Here is a 25,930-nt window from a genome sequence, read left to right on the forward strand (position 1 = left end):
CATCTGAAGATCCAGAGTGTGCCCCTTGCCCAATCGCCTGAGACTATACAGTGACACCTACAACAGAGGATGTGGAGGCAGCAGCTTTTCGGGCACCAGAAATGGCAGCATCAGGAGCATCAGCACGAATAGACTTTGTAGAGGTAGTTCTCCCAAACTATATTACGAAACCAAACATTTTTGGTGTGCTACCTGCTGATGGGGGCTACCTTCTCACTGCCTAGTGTATATAAAATGTTTGGTCTTTGTTAAAGTTTAACAGTGACATGTCTGATTAATATAAAGAGAACTGATTTTTTCCCAGGAGTTTTCAGTTGCTGTTACTTTCAATGAATATGAAATTTTTATCAGTCTCAGAAACACATTAATATCCATATTTTTATCAAATTGATTTTACTATTTGTATGTAAAGCTGCTGTTGCATATAATTTTTGTATAAGTATTTTAAATAGATAAAAATAAGCCATCATTTAAAAGTCATCTTAATGCAGTAAATAGGAGAATTTCTCTAGTTGGTTAAATTCTTCAGAGACTGTATTCAGTTGCCCAGTTGTTCTGTCATATTCCCTGATGATGTTCCACTGTGAACTTATTTTGCAAAGTTCCCAGATGGCCCAAGTCAAAATATGAAATGCTGGTGATTGATTGATTGTATGTTTCCTGTCATTTTATGTAATTTAATGTGAAATAGTCATTTTGTAGCTCTAAAATACACTTGTTAATTAACCATATTGGCTTTATTTGTACAGTTCAATGGCTTATAACACTTCAATTTGCATGTAAAATGAGTCTCTGTAATGATGCTTTCACTAAATAAATAACAATTGGCATAATGGGTGCATTTACTTTTAACATTTTATAAATACAATTTACAAGTATGATATATTTCATATGAAAATGTAAAGAGCTTGAAATTCAACATACAGAGGTCATCGTCTTGCTGATGCCTAATACAGTGCAGCATATTCATTCCTCACCCCATCTTAACTCCCTCTTGGAACAAGGCAAAATACAAAAAATATATAATATATTTATTGGAGCTATTGCTTAATTAAATTCAATTTACAGGTTCTTTTCACAAAACAGATATGAGCAGGATACATTGAGCTTAATGGCTTTTCCTATTTTTTTTTTTTTTGCTTATATTTTACTATCACGGAAATAGCAAACTCTGACATTTTTTGTAAAACCTACGCTATCGAGCCTAACTGTTCTTTTTTGAATATTTTTATTGTTTTGTGTATTTTAATTATATGAAATATATAAAATATAAACCTTTGTTCTAGAATGCATAGCCCTTTGTATAAAACACATATACAACTGAAAGTCAGTGTTGATTTTTAGTTAAAATTATGTAAATGCTGATTTTCCATGAGTTCTTATGAAAATCTAAATGTAAAAATTTATAAATCTACTTAATTGTGTTTGTACATTGTTTTTAGTTGTGTGCACCATATGTTAATTGACTTCTATCATTTTCACATATATTGCATATATCTCTCAGAAACTGTATAGTGAAAAGTATACTGCTCTTCTAAAGACACAAAAAGTAAATCTTTGATACTGCTTTAGAATACATTGTACTATCTTAGTGTAGTTTTATAATGTGTTCTTATGAATTCTCAATGCTCTTCAAATACCACCAGTCTATTTAGCTTTCTAAAATGTATTTGAGAGATTATTCAAAACATTCTGCAGGAAAATAGCTTTAAAGATTATAGAAACTTGTTGTTTTGCCTCTGTGATGTTGCAAGTAGAAAACCAGACCTTCCATTATTAAAGCTTAAAAATCTTATATAGCGGCCGGGTGCTGTGGCTCACGCCTGTAATCCTAGCTCTTGGGAGGCCGAGGCGGGCGGATTGCTCAAGGTCAGGAGTTCAAAACCAGCCTGAGCAAGAGCGAGACCCCGTCTCTACTATAAAATAGAAAGAAATTAATTGGCCAACTGATATATATAAAAAATTAGCCGGGCATGGTGGCGCATGCCTGTAGTCCCAGCTACTCGGGAGGCTGAGGCAGGAGGATCGCTTGAGCCCAGGAGTTTGAGGTTGCTGTGAGCTAGGCTGACGCCACGGCACTCACTCTAGCCTGGACAACAAAGTGAGACTCTGTCTCAAAAAAAAAAAAAAAAAAAAATCTTATATAGCTACAATAAAAGTCTGCAGCAATATGCAGACTGTTGGATAATTACTTTGTTAGTGTGACCTTACTGCAGTAAGCCATGTTGCTTTTCTGTTCTTGATAATGTTGATAATGTGTAACAATTAAAAACTTGTATGTGTAAGATAAAGGAAGCTTTTCTCAATGAAAAGAAATTAAGAAGTAATTTGAATAATTGTTGTCAAAGCTGAAGTTGTTTAAAACTGAAAAATTGCTCATCATCACTAATTATCAAGGAAATGCAAAATAAAACCACAGTGAGATACCATCTTACCCTTGCCAGAATGGCCATGATTAAAAAGTCAAAAAAACAAAAGATGATGGCACAGATATGGCAAAAAGGAAACACTTAAACACCATTGGTGGGAATGTAAATTAGTACAACCTCTATGGAAAACAGTATGTAGCTTCCCTGAAAAATTAAAAGATCTACCATTCAATTCAGCAATCCCACTACTAATCTACCCAAAGGAAAAGAAGTCATTTTATAAAACAAATGCTTGTACCCATGTTTGTCGCAGCACAATTCACAATTGCAAAGATATGGAACCAACCTAAGTGCCCACCAACTGATGAATGTATAAAGGAAATGTGGTGTATTCACCATGGAATAGTACTCATCCATCAAAAAGAATAAAATAATGTATTTTGCAGCAAAATGTCTTTTGGATGGAACCAGAGGCCATTATTCTAAGTAAAGTAACCCACGAACAAAAACACAAATGCTGCATGTTCTCACTTATCAATGAGCTAAGCTATGGGTGTGCATGGTCATGAAGAGTGACTTAATGGACATTGGAGACTCAGAAGGGGGCAAGTGTATGAAAAATTTCCTATTGGGTACAATGTGCACTGTTCAGGTGACAGATATATTCAAAGCCTCGACTTCTCTGCTATGCAATTCATCCATATAACAGAAAACCAGTTGTAACCCTTAAATCTCTTTAAATAAAAATAAATAAATAACAAATGATATTGCTGCATCAACAGAAGTGATTATACAAGTAAAAAGTTAAGCTAAATACCATCGAATATAATACTTGATTTATTTTTTGCCTACTGTCCATGTTATATGACCCTGTCTGTCTTCAATAAGTACAAATGATCTTAATTCATTCATAGTATTTGTGTCACACTAATCTTTTATTCTAAGAGGAATCATCCATACCAATTTAACAAAATATCCAATGGTTCTGCTATGCAATTCATCCATATAACAGAAAACCAGTTGTAACCCTTAAATCTCTTTAAATAAAAATAAATAAATAACAAATGATATTGCTGCATCAACAGAAGTGATTATACAAGTAAAAAGTTAAGCTAAATACCATCGAATATAATACTTGATTTATTTTTTGCCTACTGTCCATGTTATATGACCCTGTCTGTCTTCAATAAGTACAAATGATCTTAATTCATTCATAGTATTTGTGTCACACTAATCTTTTATTCTAAGAGGAATCATCCATACCAATTTAACAAAATATCCAATGGATTTATGTTGTAAAGTTACATATTTTTTCAGGTAGCCACTAGATATATTTTTTTAAAAAAAAACTAGATATAATGGTAAGAAGATGAAGTGTTTGTATGCATTTATTGTTATTGAAATAATTTTTATTGAACTCTCTTTTAGAAATATCTTCTACTGATTATACATTCATGAGTAGTGGGATATGCATATGAAACCAGAATTTGGCTAAATATATTCAATAAAGAAAAACAAACAAAAAACTACCCCTTAAGAAGAAGGCAGTACATGTGATTATCCATTCTCCAGAATACCAAATACAACAGGGCCCTTTCCTCCTTCATAAAACTAGACTACCTCTAAGGAACCTGGTGCACAATGTGAACAGCATAGTGAATTTCCTTTCAATATCTATTGACATCTCGTGAAGAGAAGCCAGTTTTGATGACTCTTAGGAGTGCCTCAGAGAATAAAATATGTATTTTCTTATATCTCTAAGAGGTTACAGGTTTCTGGAAGTTTATTGAAAATTTCATACACATACCCTCCCATTCATATTTTTTCAGTCATATCAGATTTTACCAATTAAGATTTCTGCTATTTTGTATTTTCTTTTGAATCAAATCAACTTTTTTGGAACAAAACAGGCAGATCTAATTTTTTTCACCAAAATATATGAATATTCTATCAATTTCTAGTCAAAAGGAACATTTGAAGAAGCCATTTAGGTGTAGTCAGTTTTATTTTAAATCACTTGTTTCTGCCACTAGCAATCAATATAAATTGGATAAATACTGATAGTTTATATTTATCAATTGGCCTAAAACCACTACTGGGCATCTACCCAAAAGATCAAAAGTCACTTTATGAAAAAGACACTTGCACTCGAATGTTTATAGCAGCACAATTCACAATTGCAAAGTTGTGGAAACAACCCAAGTGCCCATCAATTCATGAGTGGATTAATAAAATGTGGTATATGTATACCATGGAGTTCTATTCAGCTTTAAGAAACAATGGTGATATAGCACCTCTTGTATTTTCCTGGATAGAGCTGGAACCCATTGTACTAAGTGAAGTATCTCAAGAATGGAAAAAAAAGCACCACATGTACTTACCAGCAAATTGGTATTAACGGATCAACACCTCAGTGGACATATAGGAATAACATTTGTCGGGTGTCGGGCAGGTGGGAGGAGATGGGTATATACAAACACAATGAGTGAGATGTGCAACGTTTGGGGGATGGTCACGCTTGAGGCTCTGAATCGAGGGGGGAGGAGGGCATGGGCAATATACATAACCTTAACACTTGTACCTCCATAATATGCTAAAATAAATAAAAAATAAATAGATAAATAAATAAGAAAATACTCTCTGTAAGGCAAAAATACAGCATTTGGATATTCAGTAGAGTAAAAATAACAGGTTCAGAACAAAAGAGGTTAGAACAGTTTTGAGGATGTGGAAACTACATTGTTGCTCAGATTTTCATTGAGGTAAAACTCTTGTATCAAGCCAGTAATTCTTCCAACTTCACCCCCCACCTGACACAACACACACTTGCTTTGACTTCAGCTGAATTTTACATATTGATTTAATGTCTGCTATCTAAACTCTTAATCCTCTCTTTGCTTGGGTAAATTTTGGAGCAAATACAGGCCTTTAATTCAATCCAATTCAATAAACATTTGCTGAGGGCTGACTATGGGTCAAACACAAGTGTTAACACTGGGGACACCAGGTACAAAGAGCCCCTGCTGTTGGGCAGCTTGCAGCCTAGTAAGGAGTAGAGGCAAGTAAAGCATTACACACAGTGAGTGCAGCATGGTACATAGGATTCTAGATATATGATGAAATAAATACATCCAGGAACAGTACAGAGAAATACTCAGTCCTATCTGTGAAGTGCAGGTGGGAGTTTACAAAGGAGGTGAAACCTGAGCAGTCTCAAACAATAAATTGGAATTCAAAAGTGGCAGAAGGATAGTGTTGCTCACACAGGAAACATATCAGAAGGGACAAAATATGTAAAACAGTAAGCCCAAGGAAGGAGTAACCATGAGGTAGACAGGGGAAAATATTGAAAGGGGTCATATGCCATGGTTAGACTTCATTATGTGAATAATGAGGTTTAATGAAAAAGATTTAAGCAGAGGAATGACAAGTTAGATTTGTGAGTGATCAGATAAAATTAATTAAGTTAAAATTCACATATATTCTTCCCATTAAGGAAGCAAAGAACAAAAATCATGCCAACAATTCTTTTTTTTAACAGTTTTTTGAGGAGTGAATTATATAACATAAAATTCACTGATTTTAAGCATACAATTCAATATTTTTTAGTAAACTTCTAGAGTAGTGCAGTTATCACCGCAATCCACTTGGGGCCATTTCATTCCCCCCTGCCCCCAATCCCTGTTGCTCATTCACGGCCATTCCCCATTTTGATCTCCTTTCCTACCCTAGCCCCAGGCAACCAGCAATCTGTTTTCTGTCTCTATGAAATTGCCTTTTCTGCACATTTCATATAAATGGAATTATACAACGTGTTGTCTTTTGTATCTGGCTTCTTTCACAACAGCGTTTTTGAGGTTTCTGCCAGATTGCTATTAGACAAACAGAACAGAAGTATTTCATTCCCGGAAGGTCTATGAACATTGGGAAAACAAGGACATATGATAAGGCCATGGTGTGAGCCTGCCCAAGAAACGAAGGATATAGGGATTGATGGACCCAGAGAGCGAGGACAGGTTGGCTGGGAAAGGGAGTCAGTTAAAGTTGAAGAATCAGAAGTGCATAGTTATGTGAAAGTAGAAGAAAACATGTGAAGATATTTTAATAAAATTTCCTGAAGTCTAACTATTTGAACTGTATTCCCCCTTAATTGTTTGAGGATCTGCTTTGCTTCCTTGAGCTCTTTGAAGGTAGAACTGTGTCTTATTCATCATTTTCTCTCCAGTGGCTAGAAAAGTGCTTTGCCCAAATTTAAATTTGTTGAATGAGTAGAGGAAATATGGGAATCAGAAGAAATACAATGTTCTGCTAAGTGTTTAAGTACTATTCCATATGACTTTATGTCTAAAGTCATTCCTTGTATCTATTCATAAAATTGTGAAACTGTTCCAAAAATCATTTTCATCAAAACTCCCAGTGAAACCAATACATTTATGTGTTGTTAGTCTCAATCATACTATTAGAACATTGTTGAGTTTGAAACTGTTACCATCATTCAACTACTATGTGTATAGGTGTCACTTCCATTTGAATTATTATGACACCAAAAGCTCAGGAAGCAAACGCTAAAATAAACAAATGAGACATCAAACTGAAAAGCACAGTAAAGAAAACAATCAGCAAAATTAAAAAGCAATCTACAGATTGGGAGAAAATATTTGCAAACCATATGTCCAATAAGTGATTCATATCCAAAATATATAAGGAACTCACACAACTCAGTAGCCAAAAAACAAGAACAATAAAAAAAAAAATTAACCTAATTTTAAAAATGGGCAAAGGACCTAAACAGCCATTTTCCCAAAGAAAATATATGAATGGGCAACAGGTATATAAAAAGGTTCTCAACATCACTAATCATCAGGGAAATGCAAATCAAAGCCAAGAGAGATCACCTCATATCAGTTAAGATGGCTACTATAAAAAAGACAAGAGATAAGTGTTGTTGAGTGTGTAGAGAAAATATAAATTGTGGGAATGTAAATTGGTAAAGCTATTATGAAAAACAGTATATAAGTTCATCAAAAAATTAAAAACAATACTACCATATGATCCAGCATTTCCTATTCCGGATATATATACACAAAGGAAATAAAATCAGGACCTTGAAGAGATGTTTGCACACCCATGTTCATTACAGCATTATTCATAATTGCCAAGATATGGAAACAACCTAAGTGTCCATCAACTGATAAATGGATAAAGAAATTGCAATATACACATATATATATACACAAAAACAAGTGTATATATATACATACAGACATGTGTATATATACACACCCATATATAAACAGTATGAATATTATTTAGCCTTATAAAAGGAGATCCTGCCATTTGTAAAAACATGAATAAACCTATAGGACATTTTGTCAAGTGAAATAAGCCAGACAAAAAAAGAAAGATAATGCATGATATCACTTATATGTATAATGTAAAAAAGCCAAATACATAGAAGTAGAGTGTAGTGCAGTGGTTATCAACAGCTCAGGGATGGGAGAAATGGAGAGATGTGGGTCAAATGTATAAACTTGTAAGATGAATAAGTTCTGGAAACTGAATTTATAGCATGGTGGCTATAATCAATAATAATAAAGTATTGTATACTTGAATTGTGCTCATAGAGTAGATCTTAAGTACAGCTATACCTCAGAGATATTGCGGGTTCAGTTCCAGACCACCACAATAATGTGAATATCACAACAAAGCTAGTCATATGAATTTTCTTCATTTCCCAGTGCACATAAAAGTGATTTTTACAATATAGTAGTCTATTAAGTGTGCAACTGCATTATGTCTTTAAAAATAATGTACATTTCTTAATTAAGAAATACTTTATTGCTTAAACAATGCTAATGATCATATGATGCTTCAGCAAGTCATAGGCTTTTTGCTGATGGAGGGTCTTGCCTCGATGTTGATGGCTGCTGACTGATCCGTTCTTGGCTAATGAAGGTTGGGTGGCTGTGGCAACTTCTTAAAATAAGACAGCAATGAAGTTTGCTGCATTGATTGATTCTTCTTTTCATGAAAGATCTCTCTATAGCATGTGATGCTGTTTGATAGCTTTTTACCCACAGTAGAACTTCTTTCATAATTGGAGTCAATCCTCTTAAACCCTGCTGCTGCTTTATCAACTAAGTTTATGTAATATTTGAAATCCTTTGTTGTCATTTCAACAATATTCACAGCATCTTCACCAGGAGTAAGTTCCATATTAGGGAAGCATTACTGCCAAACTTCAGTCTATCTTCACTGCTCCTTCTTTTTCACTGTGGGAGGCCCAGGTAACTGCCACAGCCTCTTGTCACCCTATCACCCATTAGTAGGGAGGATCCCTGGACACCACGGAAGTTGTGAAATGTTTACTTTAAAAGGTGAACCAAGTTGGGCAACTAGAGACATGGATTGCCGGACTGTCCCAGAGGGAACACAGGATTTCAGATAAAGGAGAGGGAAGAAGATGCTCAGGTGTAGATCACAGGGAGAGGTGCCAGAGCTTGCTGGGGACCTAACAAAGGAAAATTGCAAAGCAGAGAAGGAAGAAGACAAAGGAATAAAAGACACCAATGAGGATCAAACCCAGAGAGACTTGGGGCCAACGGAAAGGGGGATCCCTTTCTCCCTTCCACAAGCGTTTGGTGACCAGTGGGCTACCAATTTTCTTGGAGGCTTTTCCACTCTGATGAGCCCAAGCATGACAGTAAACATGTAATAGTAGGGAGAGCTTGCATGGTCCTGGAGCTTGATCATTCAGTGTGGATCTCTCCTCCAAGGAGAGTGTCACAAGAGGCTGGAAAGTCAGCTTTCTTTCATTCAGACACCTCTTCCCCTGCTCCTCTCCCAACCACTGCAACTGGGATGTAGTTTCAGCCAAGAATTTGGCGAGCTGCCACCTATCCCTACAGGGTGTGTGCTATAGGCTGAGGTTTCCATGAAGAGTGGTTCGCACACTTTTCCCCTTGGGGGCCTGCAGTGGACTGGGTGTGCCTGATTTGGAGCTCACAATCTGCTGTGTTTCATGCAAATGTATGCCAATAGGTAAGACATGCAGGCCAGGGGGAGGTTTGAGATTTGGACAGCCAGATTGTGAATCTCAGACAGTCCCATCTCCACAAGCAGATTTTCTAGGGTTGGGTGGGTCCACTTGAGCCCCTCCCTGGTGGCTTTCCCCAGAAGCTAGGAACAGGCCTTTGAAGGCTGCTGAAGCAGCTACCTTACTAGCTGTTATGAAGCCTAAAGGCAAGTTCCCATAACCCATCCCCACCCAGCCTCACTCCCCCACCTGCCTCTGCTGTCAGATCTCCCCTGGAAGTTTCAGAGCCTCACCCACAACCTGGGCCATTTGAATGCTCCATCTGAGGGACTAGAGCCAGTCACAGGTCCCCAAAACAACACTGGAGCTTGTTCCTTCTATCAAACACTACCTACTTACAGGGAGGTCAATTTGCACAGCCCTGTATAGCAGTTACTGACTCAATTGTACAGGATGAGATAGATTCTAACCCACAAGTGCCACATACTGTCTCAGAAATTAAACTGGGCTTGACAGTAAATTTCACACTGCTAAGAAGATCAAAGAACTGGAGAAAAGTGAAAGCATTTCAAAGACCTCCAACCTGTCTCATCTAACTGAGGCAGGGAATTTGCCCACACACATAGCTCACAACTGCTACAGCCTACAAACAACTAGCAACTGAGAAAACCACTACACTAAGGATATCTATAATCAAGGCATCTATCCAGAATCTAGACTTCCATAAAATCACTCAAAAACAAAGCCAAAAGTTCTTACCCAACATATGCTACAAACACACCTCTATGAGTGTGTGTTGGGGGAGGGCCCATCTAAACAAAAGAAAATCCAAAATAAGAAGCAATAGCTCCACAAGAGAAAGAATCAGAGAAAGAACTCCAGACGCATGAAAAAATCCAAGCAAAAGGACACACCTAAAAGGGAACAGCAACTCTCTAGCAATGAATAACAACCAGATGAAAATATTGACATAACAGATAAAGAATTCCAACTATGAGCCAGGCATGGTGGTGCATTCCTGTAGTCCCAGCTACTCAAGAGGCTGAGGCAGAAGGATCACTTGAGCCCAGGAGTTTGAGGTTTCTGTGAGCTAGGCTGATGCCATGGCATTCTAACCCAGGCAACAGAGTGAGACTCTGTCTCAAAAAAAAAAAAGAAAAAGAAAAAGAAAAGAACAGAAAAAGAAAAAGAATTCCAACTATGGATTGTAAAGAAGCTCAATGAGCTCAATGAAATACAAGAGAAAGTGGAAAACCAACTCACAGAAACCAGAAAAACAATTCAGGAAATGAATGAAAAATTCACTAAAGAGATAGACATGTTAAAGATAATGAAATAGAACTTCTAGAAATGAAAAATTAATTTAAGAAAATACAAAACACAGTAGAAAGCTTTAAGAATAAACTAGACCAGGAAGAAGAAATAATTTCATAGAATGAAGACAACTTTTTCAAATTAACTCAGTCAAAAATAAGGAGCAGAGAATTAAGAGGGATGAACAAAATCTGTGAAAAATATGGGATAATGAAAAATGTCCCAATATAAGAATGATAGGCATCCCTGAGGGTGAAGAAGAAAGTGCACAAGGGCTGGAAAACCTATTCAAGGGAATAATTGAAGACAATTTTCTTGCTCTTGCTAGAGATTCAGACATCCAGATTCAAGAAGCTCAACGAACACCTGGGAGACTCTTCACAAAGAGGCAATCACCAAAACCACATAGTTATCAGACTGGCCAAAGTCAACACAAAGGAAGAACTCCTGCAAGCCATGAGATGAAAACATCAAATAACTTACAGAAGAAAACCCTTAAAGCTAACTGCAGACTTCTAAATTGAGACCTTGTAAGGTAGAAGGCATTGGGGCTTCATCTTCAGTCTTCTTTACCAGAACAACTGCCAGCCTAGAATTTTGTATTCTGCAAAACTAAGTTTCATAAATGAAGGAAAAATAAAGACTTTTCCAGATAAGCAAATACTGATGGAATTTGTCAAGACCAGAGCCACACTGTAGGAAATACTCAGAACTGCATTATATATGGATCAGCACAATGGTCACCCACCAGTGCAAAACCAACCAAAATCTAAAGCTCAGAGCTCATATAAAACAATAGAAAAAGAGGTAAAACAAAGCAAACAGGTACTACCCAACAAGATGAATACAACACCATCCCACATATCAATTCTACCAATCAATGTGAATGGTTTGAATTCCCTACTGAAAAACATAGTCTGGCTGAATGGATAAAAAAAATACAAGCCAGAAAACATATCTAACCCACAAGGACTCTTACAGACTCAAGATTAAGGGATGGAAAAAATATTCTATGCAAAGACAAAGACATAGTCTGACTGAATGGATAAAAAAATACAAGCCAGAAAACATGTCTCCAGGAAACATATCTAACCCACAAAGACTCTTATAGACTCAAGATTAAGGGATGGAAAAAATATTCCATGCAAATAGAAACCAAAAGAAAGTAGATGTAGCCATTCTCATATCAGATAAAATTGACTTTAAATTAACAATAGTAAAGAAATACAAAGATGGTTATTATGTAATGGTAAAGGGAGAAATTCAACAAGAACACATAACAATCATAAATATTTAGGCCGGGAGTGGTGGTTCACACCTGTAATCCTAGCACTCTGGGAGGCCGAGGCGGTTGGATTGCTTGAGGTCAGGAGTTTGAAACCAGCCTGAGCGAGACCCCATCTCTACTAAAAATAGAAAGAAATTAGTTGACCAACTAAAAATATATTTACAAAAAATTAGCCAGGCATGGTGGTGCATGCCTGTAGTCCCAGCTACTTGGGAGGCTGAGGCAGAAGGATTGCTTGAGCCCAGAGATTGAGGTTGCTGTGAGCTAGGCTGATGCCACGGCACTCACTCTAGCTTGGGCAACAAAGTGAAACTCTGTCTCAAAAAACAAAAACAAAAAAAAATTTATGCACCGAACACAGGAGCACCCAGATTCATAAAGCAAACCTTACTAGATCTAAGCAAAGAGATAAACAGCAGTGTCATAATTTCCAGAGATTTCAACACCCCACTAACAGAACTGGACAAATAATCCATGCATAATATACATAAAGAACACTGGACTTAAATGGGATTCCAGAACAAATGGGTCTAACAGACATTTACAGACTATTTTACCCCAAAACTACTGAATATACATTCTCCTCATCAGCGTATGGAACATTCTCCAAGATTGATCATATTGTAGGCCACAAATCACAGCTCAACAGATTTAAAAAAATTGAAATCATACCATATATCTTCTTAAATCACAGTGGAAAAAAACTACAAATCAACTCCAAGAGAAACACTCAATTTTACACAAAGTAATTGGAAATTAAACAACCTGTTACTGAACAAATATTGAATCAATACTAAAATTAAGATGGAAATCAAAAGATTCCTTGAAATGAATGACAAAGGGGACACAAGCTATCCCAATGTTGGGATTCAGCAAAAGCAGTCCTAAGAAGAAAATTCATAGCCTTAAATGCCTACAACAAAAACAGAAAGATTGCAAATTAACAATTTGGTGACACATCTCAAGGAACTAGAAAAGAAAGAGCAAACTAAACACAAAGCCAGCAGAAGAAAAAAAATAACTGGAAAAACAATGGAATAACTAAGGTCAGAGCAAATTAAATGAATTTGAAGACAAGAAAATGAGGAAGAACATCAATAAAACAAAAAGTTGTATCTTTGAAAAGATAAACAAAATCAATACACCTCTTGCTAAATTAACTATCATGAATAGAAGAGAAAGGACCCTAATAACACAATCAGAAATGAAATAGGAGATCTTATTACTGATACCACAAAAATACAAAATATCATTTCTGAATACTATGAAAATGTCTATGCATATAAACTCAAAAACATAGAGGAAATGAAAAAATTCCCATAATCACACAATCTCCCAAGACTCAATCAGGAAGAAATAGAACTCCTGAGCAGACCAATAACAAACAATGAAATTGAAGCAGCAATAAAAAATCTTCCAACAAAAGAACCCCAAAGACCTGATGGATTCATAGCCAAATTTTATCAGACCTACAAAGAAGAGTTGGTACCCATACTGTGAAAATTATTCCATAACATTGAGAGGGAGGGAATCCTCCCCAAATCATTCTACAAACCCAGTATCACTTTGCTACCAAAGCCAGGAAAGGACACAACAAAAAAAGAAAACTGTGGGCCAATATCCCCTATGAATATAGATGAAAAAATTCTCAATAAAATACTAGCAAAGTGAACTCAACAGCACATTAAAAAAAAAAAGAAGAAGAAGAGGAAGAAGAAGAAGAAAAAGAAATCCGCCATGGCCACGTGAGCTTCCTCCCAGGGATACAAGGATGGTTCAACATATGTTAGTTGACAAATGTGATTCACCACATAAACAGAAGCAAAAACAAAGATCATATGATTATCTCAGTAGATGCAGAAAAAGCATTTAACAAACTTCAATACCCTTTCATGATTAAAAAAAAAAAAACACCTCAACAAACTAGGCATAGAAAGAACATATCTCAAAATTATAAAAGCCATATATGACAAACCCACAGTCAACATCACAATGAGGAAAAGCTGAAAACACTCCCACTAAGAACTGGAACAAGACAAGGATGTGCATTATCACCACTTGTATTCATCATAGTGCTGGAAGTCCTGGCCAGAGCAATCAGGCAAGACAAAGAAATTAAGCACATCCAAATTGAGAAAGAGAAAGTCAAACTATTACTTTTTTGCTGACAATATAATCTTATATCTGGAAAACCTCAAGGATTCCACCAGGAGACTCCTGGAATTGATAAACAAATTCAGCAAGCTCTGAGGCTGCAAAATCAATGTACACAAATCAGTAGCATTTCTATACACCAATAACATTCAAGCCGAGAGTCAAATCAAAGACTCAATACCATTGACAATAGCTACAAAGAAATTAAATACCTAGAAATATATTTAACAAAGGTGTGAAAGACCTCTGCAAAGAGAGCTAGAAAACATTGAGGAAAGAAATTGAAGATGGTACAAACAAATAGGAAAACATACGATGCTAATGGATTGGTAGAATCAACATTGTTAAAATGTCCATGCTTCCCAAAGTGATTTACATCAAAATATCAATGTCATATTTCACAGACCTAGAAAAATTAATTCTGCACTTCGGTTGGAACCAGAAAAGAGCCCAAGTAGCCAAAGCAATCTTAAGCAAAAGGAACAAACCTGGAGACATCACATTACCAGACTTCAAACTATACTACAAGGCTATAGTAACCAGAACAGCATGGTATTGGCACTAAAATAGAGCCAGACCAATGTGCCAGAATAGAAAAGTCAAATATAAAACTGTTCACGTACAGCCAACTAATTTTTAACAAAGGATACAACAATATACTTTGGGGAAAAGAATCCCTATTCAATAAATGGTGCTGGGAATATTGGATAGCCACATGAAAAAGAATGAAACAGAATCCATATTTCTCACCCCTCACAAAAATTAATTCAAGATGGATAAAAGACTTAAATGTAAGACATGAAACCATAAGAATACCAAAAAAAAAAAAGTTGGAGAAACTTTTCTAGATATCAGCCTAGGGAAAGAATATATGAAGACCCCAATGGCAACCATAACAACAAAAATAAATACATCGGACTTGATTAAATTAAAAGACATCTGCACTGCCAAGGAAATAATCAATAGAGCAAAGAGACAACCTACAGAAAAGGAGAAAATATTCTTAAGCCATACATCCAATAAAGGGCTAATAAACAGAATCTATTAAGAACCAAGCAAATCAGTAAGAAAAAATCAAACAACCCCAATAAAAAGTGAGCAAAAGACATGAACAGGAGCTTTTCAAAGAAGATAGACAAATGGCCAATAAACATAAGAAAAAATGCTTAACATCACTAATCATCAGGGAAATGCAAATTAAAACCACAATGAGATATCACCATACCCCTGTTAGAATGGTTTTTATTAAAAAGTGCAAAAACAACAGATGCTGGCATGGACGCGGAGAAAAGAACACCTCTACACTATTGGTGGGTCTGTATATTAGTACAACCTCTATGGAAAATGATATGGCAATACTGCAAGGAACTAAAAGTAGACCTACCATTTGATTCAGCAATCTTTCCACTAAGTATTTACCCAAAGGAAAGTGAGTCATTTTTTCAAAAAGATACCTGCACTCAAATGTTTATTGCAGTACAATTCACAATTGCAAAGATATGGAATCAACCTAAGTGCCCATCAATTCATGAGTGGATTAATACAACATGGTATACGTATACCACAGAATACTACTTAGCCTTGAGGAAGGATGTCTTAATGCCTTTTGCAACAATTTGGATGAAACTGGAGACCATTATCCTAAGTGAAGTATCTAAAGAATGGAAAAACAAACACCACATGTACTCACTATTAAATAGGAACTAACTAATGAGCACACATGTCCATAGAAAGATGTAAGACTCAATGGAAATCAAGCAGGGGGGAGGGAGGAGGAGGAGATAGGTGAAAACATACCCAATGGGTACAGTGAACACTATTTGGGTGACAATCACTCTTACAACCATAATTCAAGGATTATAAAAGCGATCCATGTAACCAAAAATATTTGTTCTCCTGTAATACTTTGAAATAAAAGAAAGTGAACCAAAGTCTTTTTTTATCTATCCATTAATATTTGATGAAAATCTCATTTAAATGAGAAAGCCAAATTTTATCCTTGTATTATTTTATTATTGATCTTAAAGCTAATTTTAATAAGCCTTTATAAACAAAAACAAACAAACATTTCTTTGCTCATCCATAAGCATCAAACTCCTCATCTGCTGCAGTTTTATCATGAGATTGCTGCAATTCAGTCACATCTCCAAGCTTTACTTCTAATTCTAGTTCTCTTGCTCTTTCCACATCTGCAATGACTTCCTCCACTGAAGTCTTGAGCTCCTCAAAGTCATCCATGAAGGTTGGAATTGAGTTCTTCCAAACTCCCATTAATGCTGATATTATGACCTCCTCCCATAATTCACAACTGTTGTTTATGGCATCTAGTATGGTGAATCCTTTCCAGAGGTTTGCAGTTTACTTTGCCCAGATCCATCAGAGGAATCACTGTCTATGGCAGCTATAGACTCAGGAAATGTATTTCTTAAGTAATAAGACTTGAAAGTGCAAATTATTCCTTGATGTTGTGTTAGCAGGTATAAAAACATTCATCTCCTTGTTCATTTCCATTAGAGATGTTTAGTGACTAGGTGCATTGTCAGTGAGCAGTAATATTTTGAAAGGAGTCTTTTTCTGAGCAGTAGGTCTCAACAGTGGACTCAATATATTCAGTAAACTATGCTGTAAACAGATGTTCTGTCGTCCAACGTTTGTTGTTCCATTTCTAAAGCACAGGCAGAATAGATTAAGCATAATTCTTAAGGGCCCTAGGATTTTCATATGGTAAATGCACATTGGCTTCCATTTTCCGTCACCTGCTGCATTAGCCCCTAATAAGAGAGTTAGCCTTTCCTTTGAAGCTTTGAAACCAGGCATTGACCTCTCTCCTGCTATGAAAGTCCTAGATGGAATCTTCTTCAAATAGAAGGACGTTTTGTGTACATTGAAATTTGTTGTTTAGTGCAGCCACTTTCATCAATTATCTTAACTAGATCTTTTGGATAATTTACTGCGGCTTGTCTATCTGCACTTGCCACCTCACCTTTCATTTTTATGTTTATGGAGATGGGTTTTTATCTTGTACCTCCTGAACCAACCTCTACTAGCTTCCAACTTTTCTTCTACAGTGTTCTTACATCTCTCAGCCTTCATAGAATTGAAAAGAGTTAGGCTTTGGCTTAAGGGAAAGCCTTAACTGGTTAGTGGTTAGTTTGATCTTCTACGCAGACCACTAAAACCTTCTCCATATCAACAGTGAGTCCATTTCACTTTCTTATCATTCATGTGTTCACTGGAGTAGCACTTTTAATTTCCTTCAAGAAGTTTTCCTTTGCATTTACAATTTGTCAATGGTTTGGCACAAGAGCCCAAGCTTCTGGCCTATCTTGGCTTTCAACATGCCTTCCTCACTAAGCTTAATCATTTCTAGCTTTTGCTTTAAAGGAAGAGAACTGTGACTGACTCTTTGTTTCATTTGAACAATTCGAGAGGCCATTGTAGGGTTATTAATTGGCCTAATTTCAGTATTGCTGTGTCTCAGGGAATGGCAAAGCCCAAGGAGAGGGAGAGAGATGGGGGAACAGCCACTAATGGAGCAATCAGAACACACACAACAATTATTATAAAGTTTGCCATCCTATATGGGTGCAGTTTGTAATGCCCCCAAACAATTATAATATAACATCAAAGATCGCTGATCATAAATCACCATAACAGGTATAGTAATATTGAAAAATTTTTAACTATGTTGAGAATTATCAAAATGTGACACAGACACACAAAGTAAGCACATGCCATTGGAAAAATGGCAATGATAGACTTGCTCACCACAGGGTTGCCACAAATCTTCAATTTGAAAGAAACACAGCATCTGCAAAATGCAATAAAGTGAAGCACAATAAAACAAGGTATGCCTGTATTGTCACCACGAATATAAAGTAACTAGTGAGGTGATGGGTTATGTTAATTAGCTTGATTGTGGTAATCATTTCATAGTTATATGTATGTTGAAATATCATGTTACATACTTTGATCATGTACTAATTTTATTTGTCAATTATATCTCTATAAAGCTGAAAAATATATAAATTTGAAAATAAAGTTAAAAAGTTGAGGCAGTTATACGTTATATTTCAATTATTGGGAAGAAAGTAGTGGCACAGCAGGCAGAGGAAATGGTGGTTGTAGGAAAAGTCCAAGACATTTATGGAATCAGGAGTGGCCTGGTTTTCTGATAAATGGGATAAGTTAGAATGAGTAGTGGAATTAGAAGTGGAAATGTAGATTGAGGAGTTTAGACCTCACTGATTGGTAGCTCTTAAAGATTGACTATGTAAGAAACAAGGACACAATTGGTATTCAAGGCAGGACTTAAAAACTCAAGTGAGAAAGAATAAATATTGGAACAACTTCCCACAAATAAAGCAAATGATGTATTTAAACACAGTAAAATACACATTTTTAAAAATTCCTTTGGTACTGTGATTGGCCTGAAGATAAATGAAGTCATATGCATTACAACAAAACTTTGTCATCCCCTCCAATAAAACAATAATCTAGACAAAATGATTTTGCCTATAAGTGGTCTCCTATTCCTTAATAATGAAGAGGAACTAATATTTATTTAGTGAATATGTGCAGCTCTTTACCCACGTGCATTATTTCATTACACCTTCTAACAATTGTGTAAGGTATGTGTTTTCACTTTATTACAAATTATTTCACTTTATTACAAATGAGAAAACTGAATTTCAGAGAAATTAAACAATTTACACAAACAAGATCACTCTGATAGAAAGTGGCAGAAATTGGATTCAAACTCACTTATCCTCATTAATCCCTAATGTTTCAACTTAATTGCTTTTCCTGCAGATTATAGTTTTGCTTAAATTCTGTTTAAGAAGCTTCAATTTATACTGGTGTTGCTTATTTGATTTACCTCCAAGGCACTTGATTAGAAATCAAATTATGTTAATGTTTCTTGTAGATTATAGATATTCATCACACGTGACAAGAATTGCTTATTCTCTTGAGGTGTTTTTCATTTTTCAAAATACATCCAGGTACATTTTGCATTCTGGAATCACAGATTAACTATTCAGTCTTCATAATGACAGATTGAGGATATGATCAATTAGTTTTAGAAGTTTAAAAAATGTCAGTTTCTTCATAATAATGTAATACTTCCTCTAATTTATGATTCAGTGTCTTTAAATAGCAATTTTATTTTGCTAACCTTTTAAAATTAAGGTAGTTTCTTCTTTTGCATTTCCTAAAATTTGAGATTGAAAAAGTAACAAAACCTTATACAGCTAACATGCATTAAACGTTTCAAAGCCAATCAAAGAATGCTTTCAACAGCATATTTTTTGATCTACACATTAACCATGTAAGAAAAACATAAAAATTACTTCCCATTCAGCTAATAAGAACTTTTTAGGCTAGGCACAGTGGCTCACACCTGTAATCCTAGCACTTTGGGAGGCTGAGGTGAGAGGATCACTTGAGGCTGAAAGTTCAAGACCAGCCTGAGAAATATATTGAGACTCCCATCTCTACAAAAGGTAGAAAAATTAGCTGGGCATGGTACTACACATCTATAGTCCCAGCTACTCGGGACACTGAGGCAAGAGGATCACTTGAGCCCAGTAGTTTGAGGTTGCAATGAGCAATAATGATGCTCTTGCATTCTAGCACAGCCAAAGGAGAGAGACCCTGTCTCAAAAAAAAAAAAAAAAAAAAAGAAAGAAAGAAAGAAAAGAAAAGAATTTTAATATTATATGCTAAAATATAAATAATGTTCTTAGGGTCATAGGCAACGCACTAATTTTTGTTTCAGCCTATCCCATTTACTGATGTATATTCTATATTTTTCCTTGAGGAAAAATGTTTGAAATTGTAATTTTTATTTTAAGTAGATGCTTTGCCAAAGGATTTCATATGAATTGATAAAACATTGAAATATAAATTATTTTATACAGTAATTACTATAAGCACAGTTAAGCAGTTCAAAGTATTTCTATACAGTAATTACTGAACAGTGTACTTTCAGTACTCCTTAATATATGCAGATAGAGAAACTATGTAGATTCTAATATCAAGGCATTTCCTGTTCTAAGAGATTTTGAAGTTTATTTTTTAAAATAAATTTGAAATTTTACTTGAAAAAAACTTTTCTTTTTATTCCTTTCAGTGAGCTCTTAGTTTTGTGGGAAAGATATTCTGAGCCAAGGAAAGTCACGTGCAAAAGCAGAGAGATGAAGGAGAAGCTGATGGAATTGTGTGAAATACCAGGAGATTCATTTGTGTGGGATATATTGGCTAGCGAATGTCAAGAGATGAAGTTTGAGAAATAGAACAGAGCCTATTCAAGAATGGTTTTGTATGTCAGTATGATGGTTAGGTCAATAAAGAGAAATAAGCTTCATTAAATTGATTTTGGATCTACTGCCTACCTATTTGATTTTACCTAATCTGAGCACCAGGATATTAACTCTAATAAGTAATGCAGTTGCTAATATTTATTGAGTTCTAAATTCTTTACATATATTAACTCATATAGTCGTCACAGTAACTCTTTGAAAGTAGATACTATTATTATCCCCCTTTTGCAAATAAGGAAACTAAAAGATAAAGAAGTAACTTGCTGTAGATTGCCAAGTTGGTAAGGAAGGATTTGAGCTCTGGTAGCCTAACTCTGAAGCTTTATTCTTAATGACCATGGCACAGCTGAATAAAGCCCACCCAAACTGAATTTCAGTTTTGAGGACATGTGATGATATTTTTTTAGAAGTTTGAATATATATTGAATTCAGAAAGATTTTGCTCAGATTTGTTAGTAAAATACCCAAGCCTACTTTTTTTTTGAAAACAGATTTATTGAACTATAATTGACATCTACTAGACTGCATATACATAAAGTATATAAATTCACAATTGCCAAGATACAGAAACAAACTAAATGTCCATTGACAGATGACTTGATAAAGAAAATGTGACATTTGCATACAATGGAATTGTGTATTTACTTATGTCAGCCTTAAAAAAGAAGAAAATGCTATCATTTCAACAACATGGATGGACATGGAAGACATTATGCTAACTGAAATGTCAGTCACAGGACACATACTGCATGATTCCTCTTGTAAGAGGCACCTAAAATAGTCAAAGGTATATAAGTAGACAATAGAATGACGGTTACTAGAAAATGGACAGGCCCGGCGCTGTGGCTCATGCCTGTAATCCTAGCACTCTGGGAGGCCAAGACGGGTGGATTGCTCAAGGTCAGGAGTTCGAATCAGCCTGAGCAAGAGTGGGACCCCATCTCTACTATAAAAACAGAAAGAAATTAATTGGCCAACTAATCTATATAGAAAAAATTAGCCGGGCATAGTGGCGCATGCCTGTAGTCCCAGCTACTCGGGAGGCTGAGGCAGGAGGATTATTTGAGCCCAGGAGTTTGAGGTTGCTGTGAGCTAGGCTGACACCGCAGCACTAACTCTAGCCTGGGCAACAAAGCGAGAACTCTGTCTCAAAAAAAAGAAAAGAAACGAAAAAGAAAAAGAAAATGAAGGGAAGGGCGTATGGGGAGTTCCTGTTCAATGGGTATGAAGTTATGGTTATACAAGATGAGTAAGTTCCAGAAATCTGCAGTACAACGTAGTGCCTATAGTTAACAACAAGGTATTGTGTATTTTAAATTTTGTTAAAAGGGTAGATCTTATATTAAGTGTTCTCACTACAAAAATAAATCAATAAAATAAAAAAACAGCAAACCAAAAAAAAACAAAGGGATACAAGGAAACTTTTGGAGGTTGAATATGAATATGAATATGTTTATTACTTGGATTGCAATGATCATAACATGAATGTATACATATATACATACTCACCAAATTGTATCTGTTAGTTTATTATAATGTTTATATACTAATTGACCATAAATAAACAGGGGAAAAATATAGAACTTGATACATTTTGAAATATACACACAACAGTGAAAGCATTACCACAATCAGGATAATAAACAAACCCATGACCCCAGCAGTACCCCCATGGCATTGCTCACCCCACCCAGAAAAATACTGTTCTGTTTTCTGTCACTATAGATGAGTTTGAATTTTCTAAAGGTTTGTGTAAAGTATATTCTCTTTTGCTGTCTGTATTCTTTCACTGGGCATAATTATTTTGAGATTCATCCATGCTGTAATGTTTATCAGTTTTTATTGCTGAATAGTACTCCATTGTATAAATATATCATGGTTGTTTGTCCTTTCACATCTTGATGAATGTTTGGGTTGCTTCCTTTCAGTTTTGGGTTGTTACACATATGCTGCTGTGAATATTCATGTACAAGTTTTTGTAGAAATGTTAAAGGAAAGAAGCCACAATAAATGTATATGTTTTCATTTATATAGAGTACAACATGAGGCCAAACCAATCTACGCTATCAGAGATTACAATAGTGGTTATCCTTTGGAAGTAGGGTAGTTACTAAAGTGTGCTGAGGGGGGATGCATTAGGACTCCGGTAATATTTCATTTCTTCACCTTTTTAAAAAAAGTTTCATTGATACATAGTAGATATACATATTTTGGGGAGTACATGTGATAATTTAATACATTTATGTCATTTGTAAAGATAAAATCAATGCAATTAGGATATCCATCACCTTAAATATTTGTCTTTTTATGCTAGAAACATATGAATTATTCTTTTCTATCTACTGTGACATATATAATACATTATTGTAAACTATAGCCACCCTATTGATCTATCAAATACTAGGTCTTATTTCTCTATCAAACTATATATTTGTTATCATTAATCAGCCTGTTTCTTCATTTTGATTTGATTTCATAGGTAACCTGTTCAGTAAATGAAAATTCAGTGAGCATTACATTTCTAATATATATTCTTTTATAAATATCTTGTATATTGATTAAAAGTTAAAATGAGGCTAATGAAATGGCTGTGGCTCAGTCTAGATGATTTTCAATATGTTGTCTGATTAGCATATATGTTTCTTATTTCATAGCCCTATTACTATTCCAGTTATATACTCCCATACTACCCTCCCTATTCTAGCACTAAGCACTAACCATAGCTATTACACCATCAGCCAGCAATCTTTGTTGCTATTGCCACTTCTCTACTGCTGTTACTGCTACTGCTCAAGCTTTAATCAATTATCCATGGTCAGGAGCTTTTGTAGAAAGTATCTCTGAGGAGTAATGAACCTGTGTCTGACTTGGATAGCCTAGGTGCCCAGTGCATTGACAACAGAGAGGCTCGAAGTCCAAATATCTGGCTTCTAAATAGGATAAAAGTTGATACCCACCAGGCAAAGACCACCAAATATACCTACTCACCAACTTTAAGTTTATTAATTGCTGCTGCAAGCGAGATAGCATACTATGGAAAACCATGGAGCATCTCGGTAAGAATGAGTTAGGAGAAACTTACTACAAGTGATTTTGAAAAGGGTCCAAAAAAGGAATTGTCTTTTTTAGATTGGGTGTTCTCTGGAATTTTGACATTTGGCTATTGAATATTTTAATATTTTTAATCTATGAAGCAGAGGGAATGAAGAGGAGTTAGGGTTACTATTGGAGAAGAAGCAGTAGTCTCTCATATTATAGAAACACAAAGTCTTTAAATCTTTGTTTAAATCTATTCAGGCATAATTTTATAGTCGTCTATTCAGGCATAATTTTATAGTCGTCTTTTTTTTATTTTGTTTCATCATGGTCACAAAGAGTGTCCAACCAATAGTGATGTTTTGTAGAATTAGTTATGATCAGTAGGGAAATCCCATGGTCTAGGTGATAGCAACCAGGTCAGCTACAAGCTGTCAGTTGTTATGGCCGCTTTTTCCTCTCTTAGGAGGTAAGCTTTGCCTCCTACCAAGACTCCTAAACTAGGGAATTGCCAAAATGCCAGGTCCTAGGCAGCCAATAAAAGAAAAAAATTACTAAAGACTTCAATTTTCAGCTATTAAGTATCACTTTAACTTGAGGGTCAGAAAACTTTCTCTGCAATGGGTCAGTAAATATTTTCAGCTTTACAGGCCATAGGGTCTCTATTGCAACTACTGAACTCTGCCTACAGCAGCCATAGACATCTGGAAACAAATAAGCATGGCTATGTTCCAGTAAAAGCATTGCTATGGTTAGACTGTGTCCCCTCTGAAATTCAGGTGTTGCCAATGTAATAGTATTAAGAGGTGGAGCCTTTAAAAGATGATTAGGCCATGAGGGCTGCACTCTCTTAAACAGGATTAAAGGCCTTGTTTAAAAGAGTCTCCATGCAGTGTTTGGCTAGCTTGCTCTTTGACTCTTCTGGCACTTGAGGACTTGGTTTTTTGAAACAAGAAGTCCCTCATCAGATGACAGCACCTTGATTTTGGACTTCTCAGCCTCCAAAATTGTGAGAAAATGAATTTCTGTTCTTTATAAATTACCCAGTTTATAGTATTCTGTTATAGCAGCATAAGTGGACTAAAATACCTATGCTCCAATAAAACAGTGGAATTTGAATTTTATAATCTTTTCATCGATCATGAAATATTATTCTTCTTTTGGCTTTTTTTCAACTATTTAAAATTATAAAAATTATTCCTAATTTGTAGGCTGTGTAAAAAGGGACAGTGGACCCGATTAGGCCTGTGAGCTATAGGTTACAGACCCTTGCTCCAACAGTAAATAAAATTATTATTGATAGGAGTCTTGTTGCTTGTGTGACTGATATGGAAAGAAAAGAACCAGTGGTTTTGGATGGATCAGAGGAACAAAACATGTGTAATTAGAAGAAAAGTCTCCATAAGAGAAGCTCCATGTAGCTTAGGTCCTTATAAAACTCAGATTCTACATCTATTTTAATAGCTCTTATATTAGGAAATAGTGGCAGATTTTACTTACTACTTCATTTTTCTTCATTGATTTTTCTAGGGCAAACTTCTTAGCAAAAATTTTTAAAGGTTAATTAAAACCGTCACATGAGAGCCCTCATATTGTATTGGTTGCATACAAACCAAAAGCCCTGGTTGGGTTTTGTTTTTATGTAAAAATTGTCACAGTGTTTTTGGTAGCATACAATATTCTTCCAAGAGGCCAATCATAACAAATATTTTCCCCCAAAATTCCTCATAAAAATGAAATTACTTCATCCCTAATCTAAAAATTCAAACTCCAAAATGCTCCAATGAGCTTTTTTTTTTTTTCCTGCATTATGCAACTCTCAAAATTTTCAGATTTTGGAGCATTTCAGACTTTTGATTTTTGAACTAGGGATATTCAACTAGTATTCTCAATTGTGTTTTTTGTTTTTATCTAAAGAGACCTCTAGGACATATTTTAAAGGGCTAGCTTTAGTCTCATGACCTCCAAAACTAAATCTACCAGAGAATGGTTCCCATTAGACAACCTAGCTCATTTAGCCACTATAAATGTCTCAGTATGGTTGTAAATTATAAAGTATATAGGGATTTTGCAGGCAATAAAACCAGAAAGGTAAGTTGGTGTCAAATTATAAGGTACCTTGAATGCAATGTTGAGGAACTTGGACCTTTTCCTGAAATAATTTAATTTCTGAGCCCAGAAATGACATGGCCAAATATTTTCATGATTACTCTGATGGCAGCGATGTATAGATTAGAAAGAGCTGAAAGCAGAGGCAGGAAGACAGTGAAGAGGCTGTTACAGATGCTTGTTTTCCATCTTTAAGAATGAAGCCCCACTCACAGTGTGAAGTCCCAGTGCAGCTTGACCCTAGGAACATGGCCTAATTCTAGCCTGATGGGAATAATTCTCTGAATCAGCCTTCTACAAA

General features: G+C 35.4%; 1 protein-coding gene across 6 annotated transcripts in view; it reads left to right on the forward strand.

The window, feature by feature from the left end:
- The window catches only part of LRRC7 (leucine rich repeat containing 7), a 510,593-nt gene that overhangs the window by 271,906 nt on the left and 212,757 nt on the right, over positions 1–25,930 (forward strand). For 2 of the 6 annotated variants that reach the window (XM_075999319.1, XM_075999317.1), the window contains one exon: positions 1–25,930. This exon is cut by the window's right edge and continues 13,325 nt beyond it. The exons of the other annotated variants lie outside the window; for them this stretch is intronic. In XM_075999319.1, coding sequence (XP_075855434.1) covers positions 1–7 — 7 coding nt within the window. In that variant the 3' untranslated portion in view covers positions 8–25,930. 6 annotated transcript variants of the gene reach the window in all.

The sequence above is a fragment of the Microcebus murinus genome, chromosome 2, assembly GCF_040939455.1.
Source record: "Microcebus murinus isolate Inina chromosome 2, M.murinus_Inina_mat1.0, whole genome shotgun sequence".
NCBI classification, from domain to species: Eukaryota; Metazoa; Chordata; class Mammalia; order Primates; family Cheirogaleidae; genus Microcebus; species Microcebus murinus.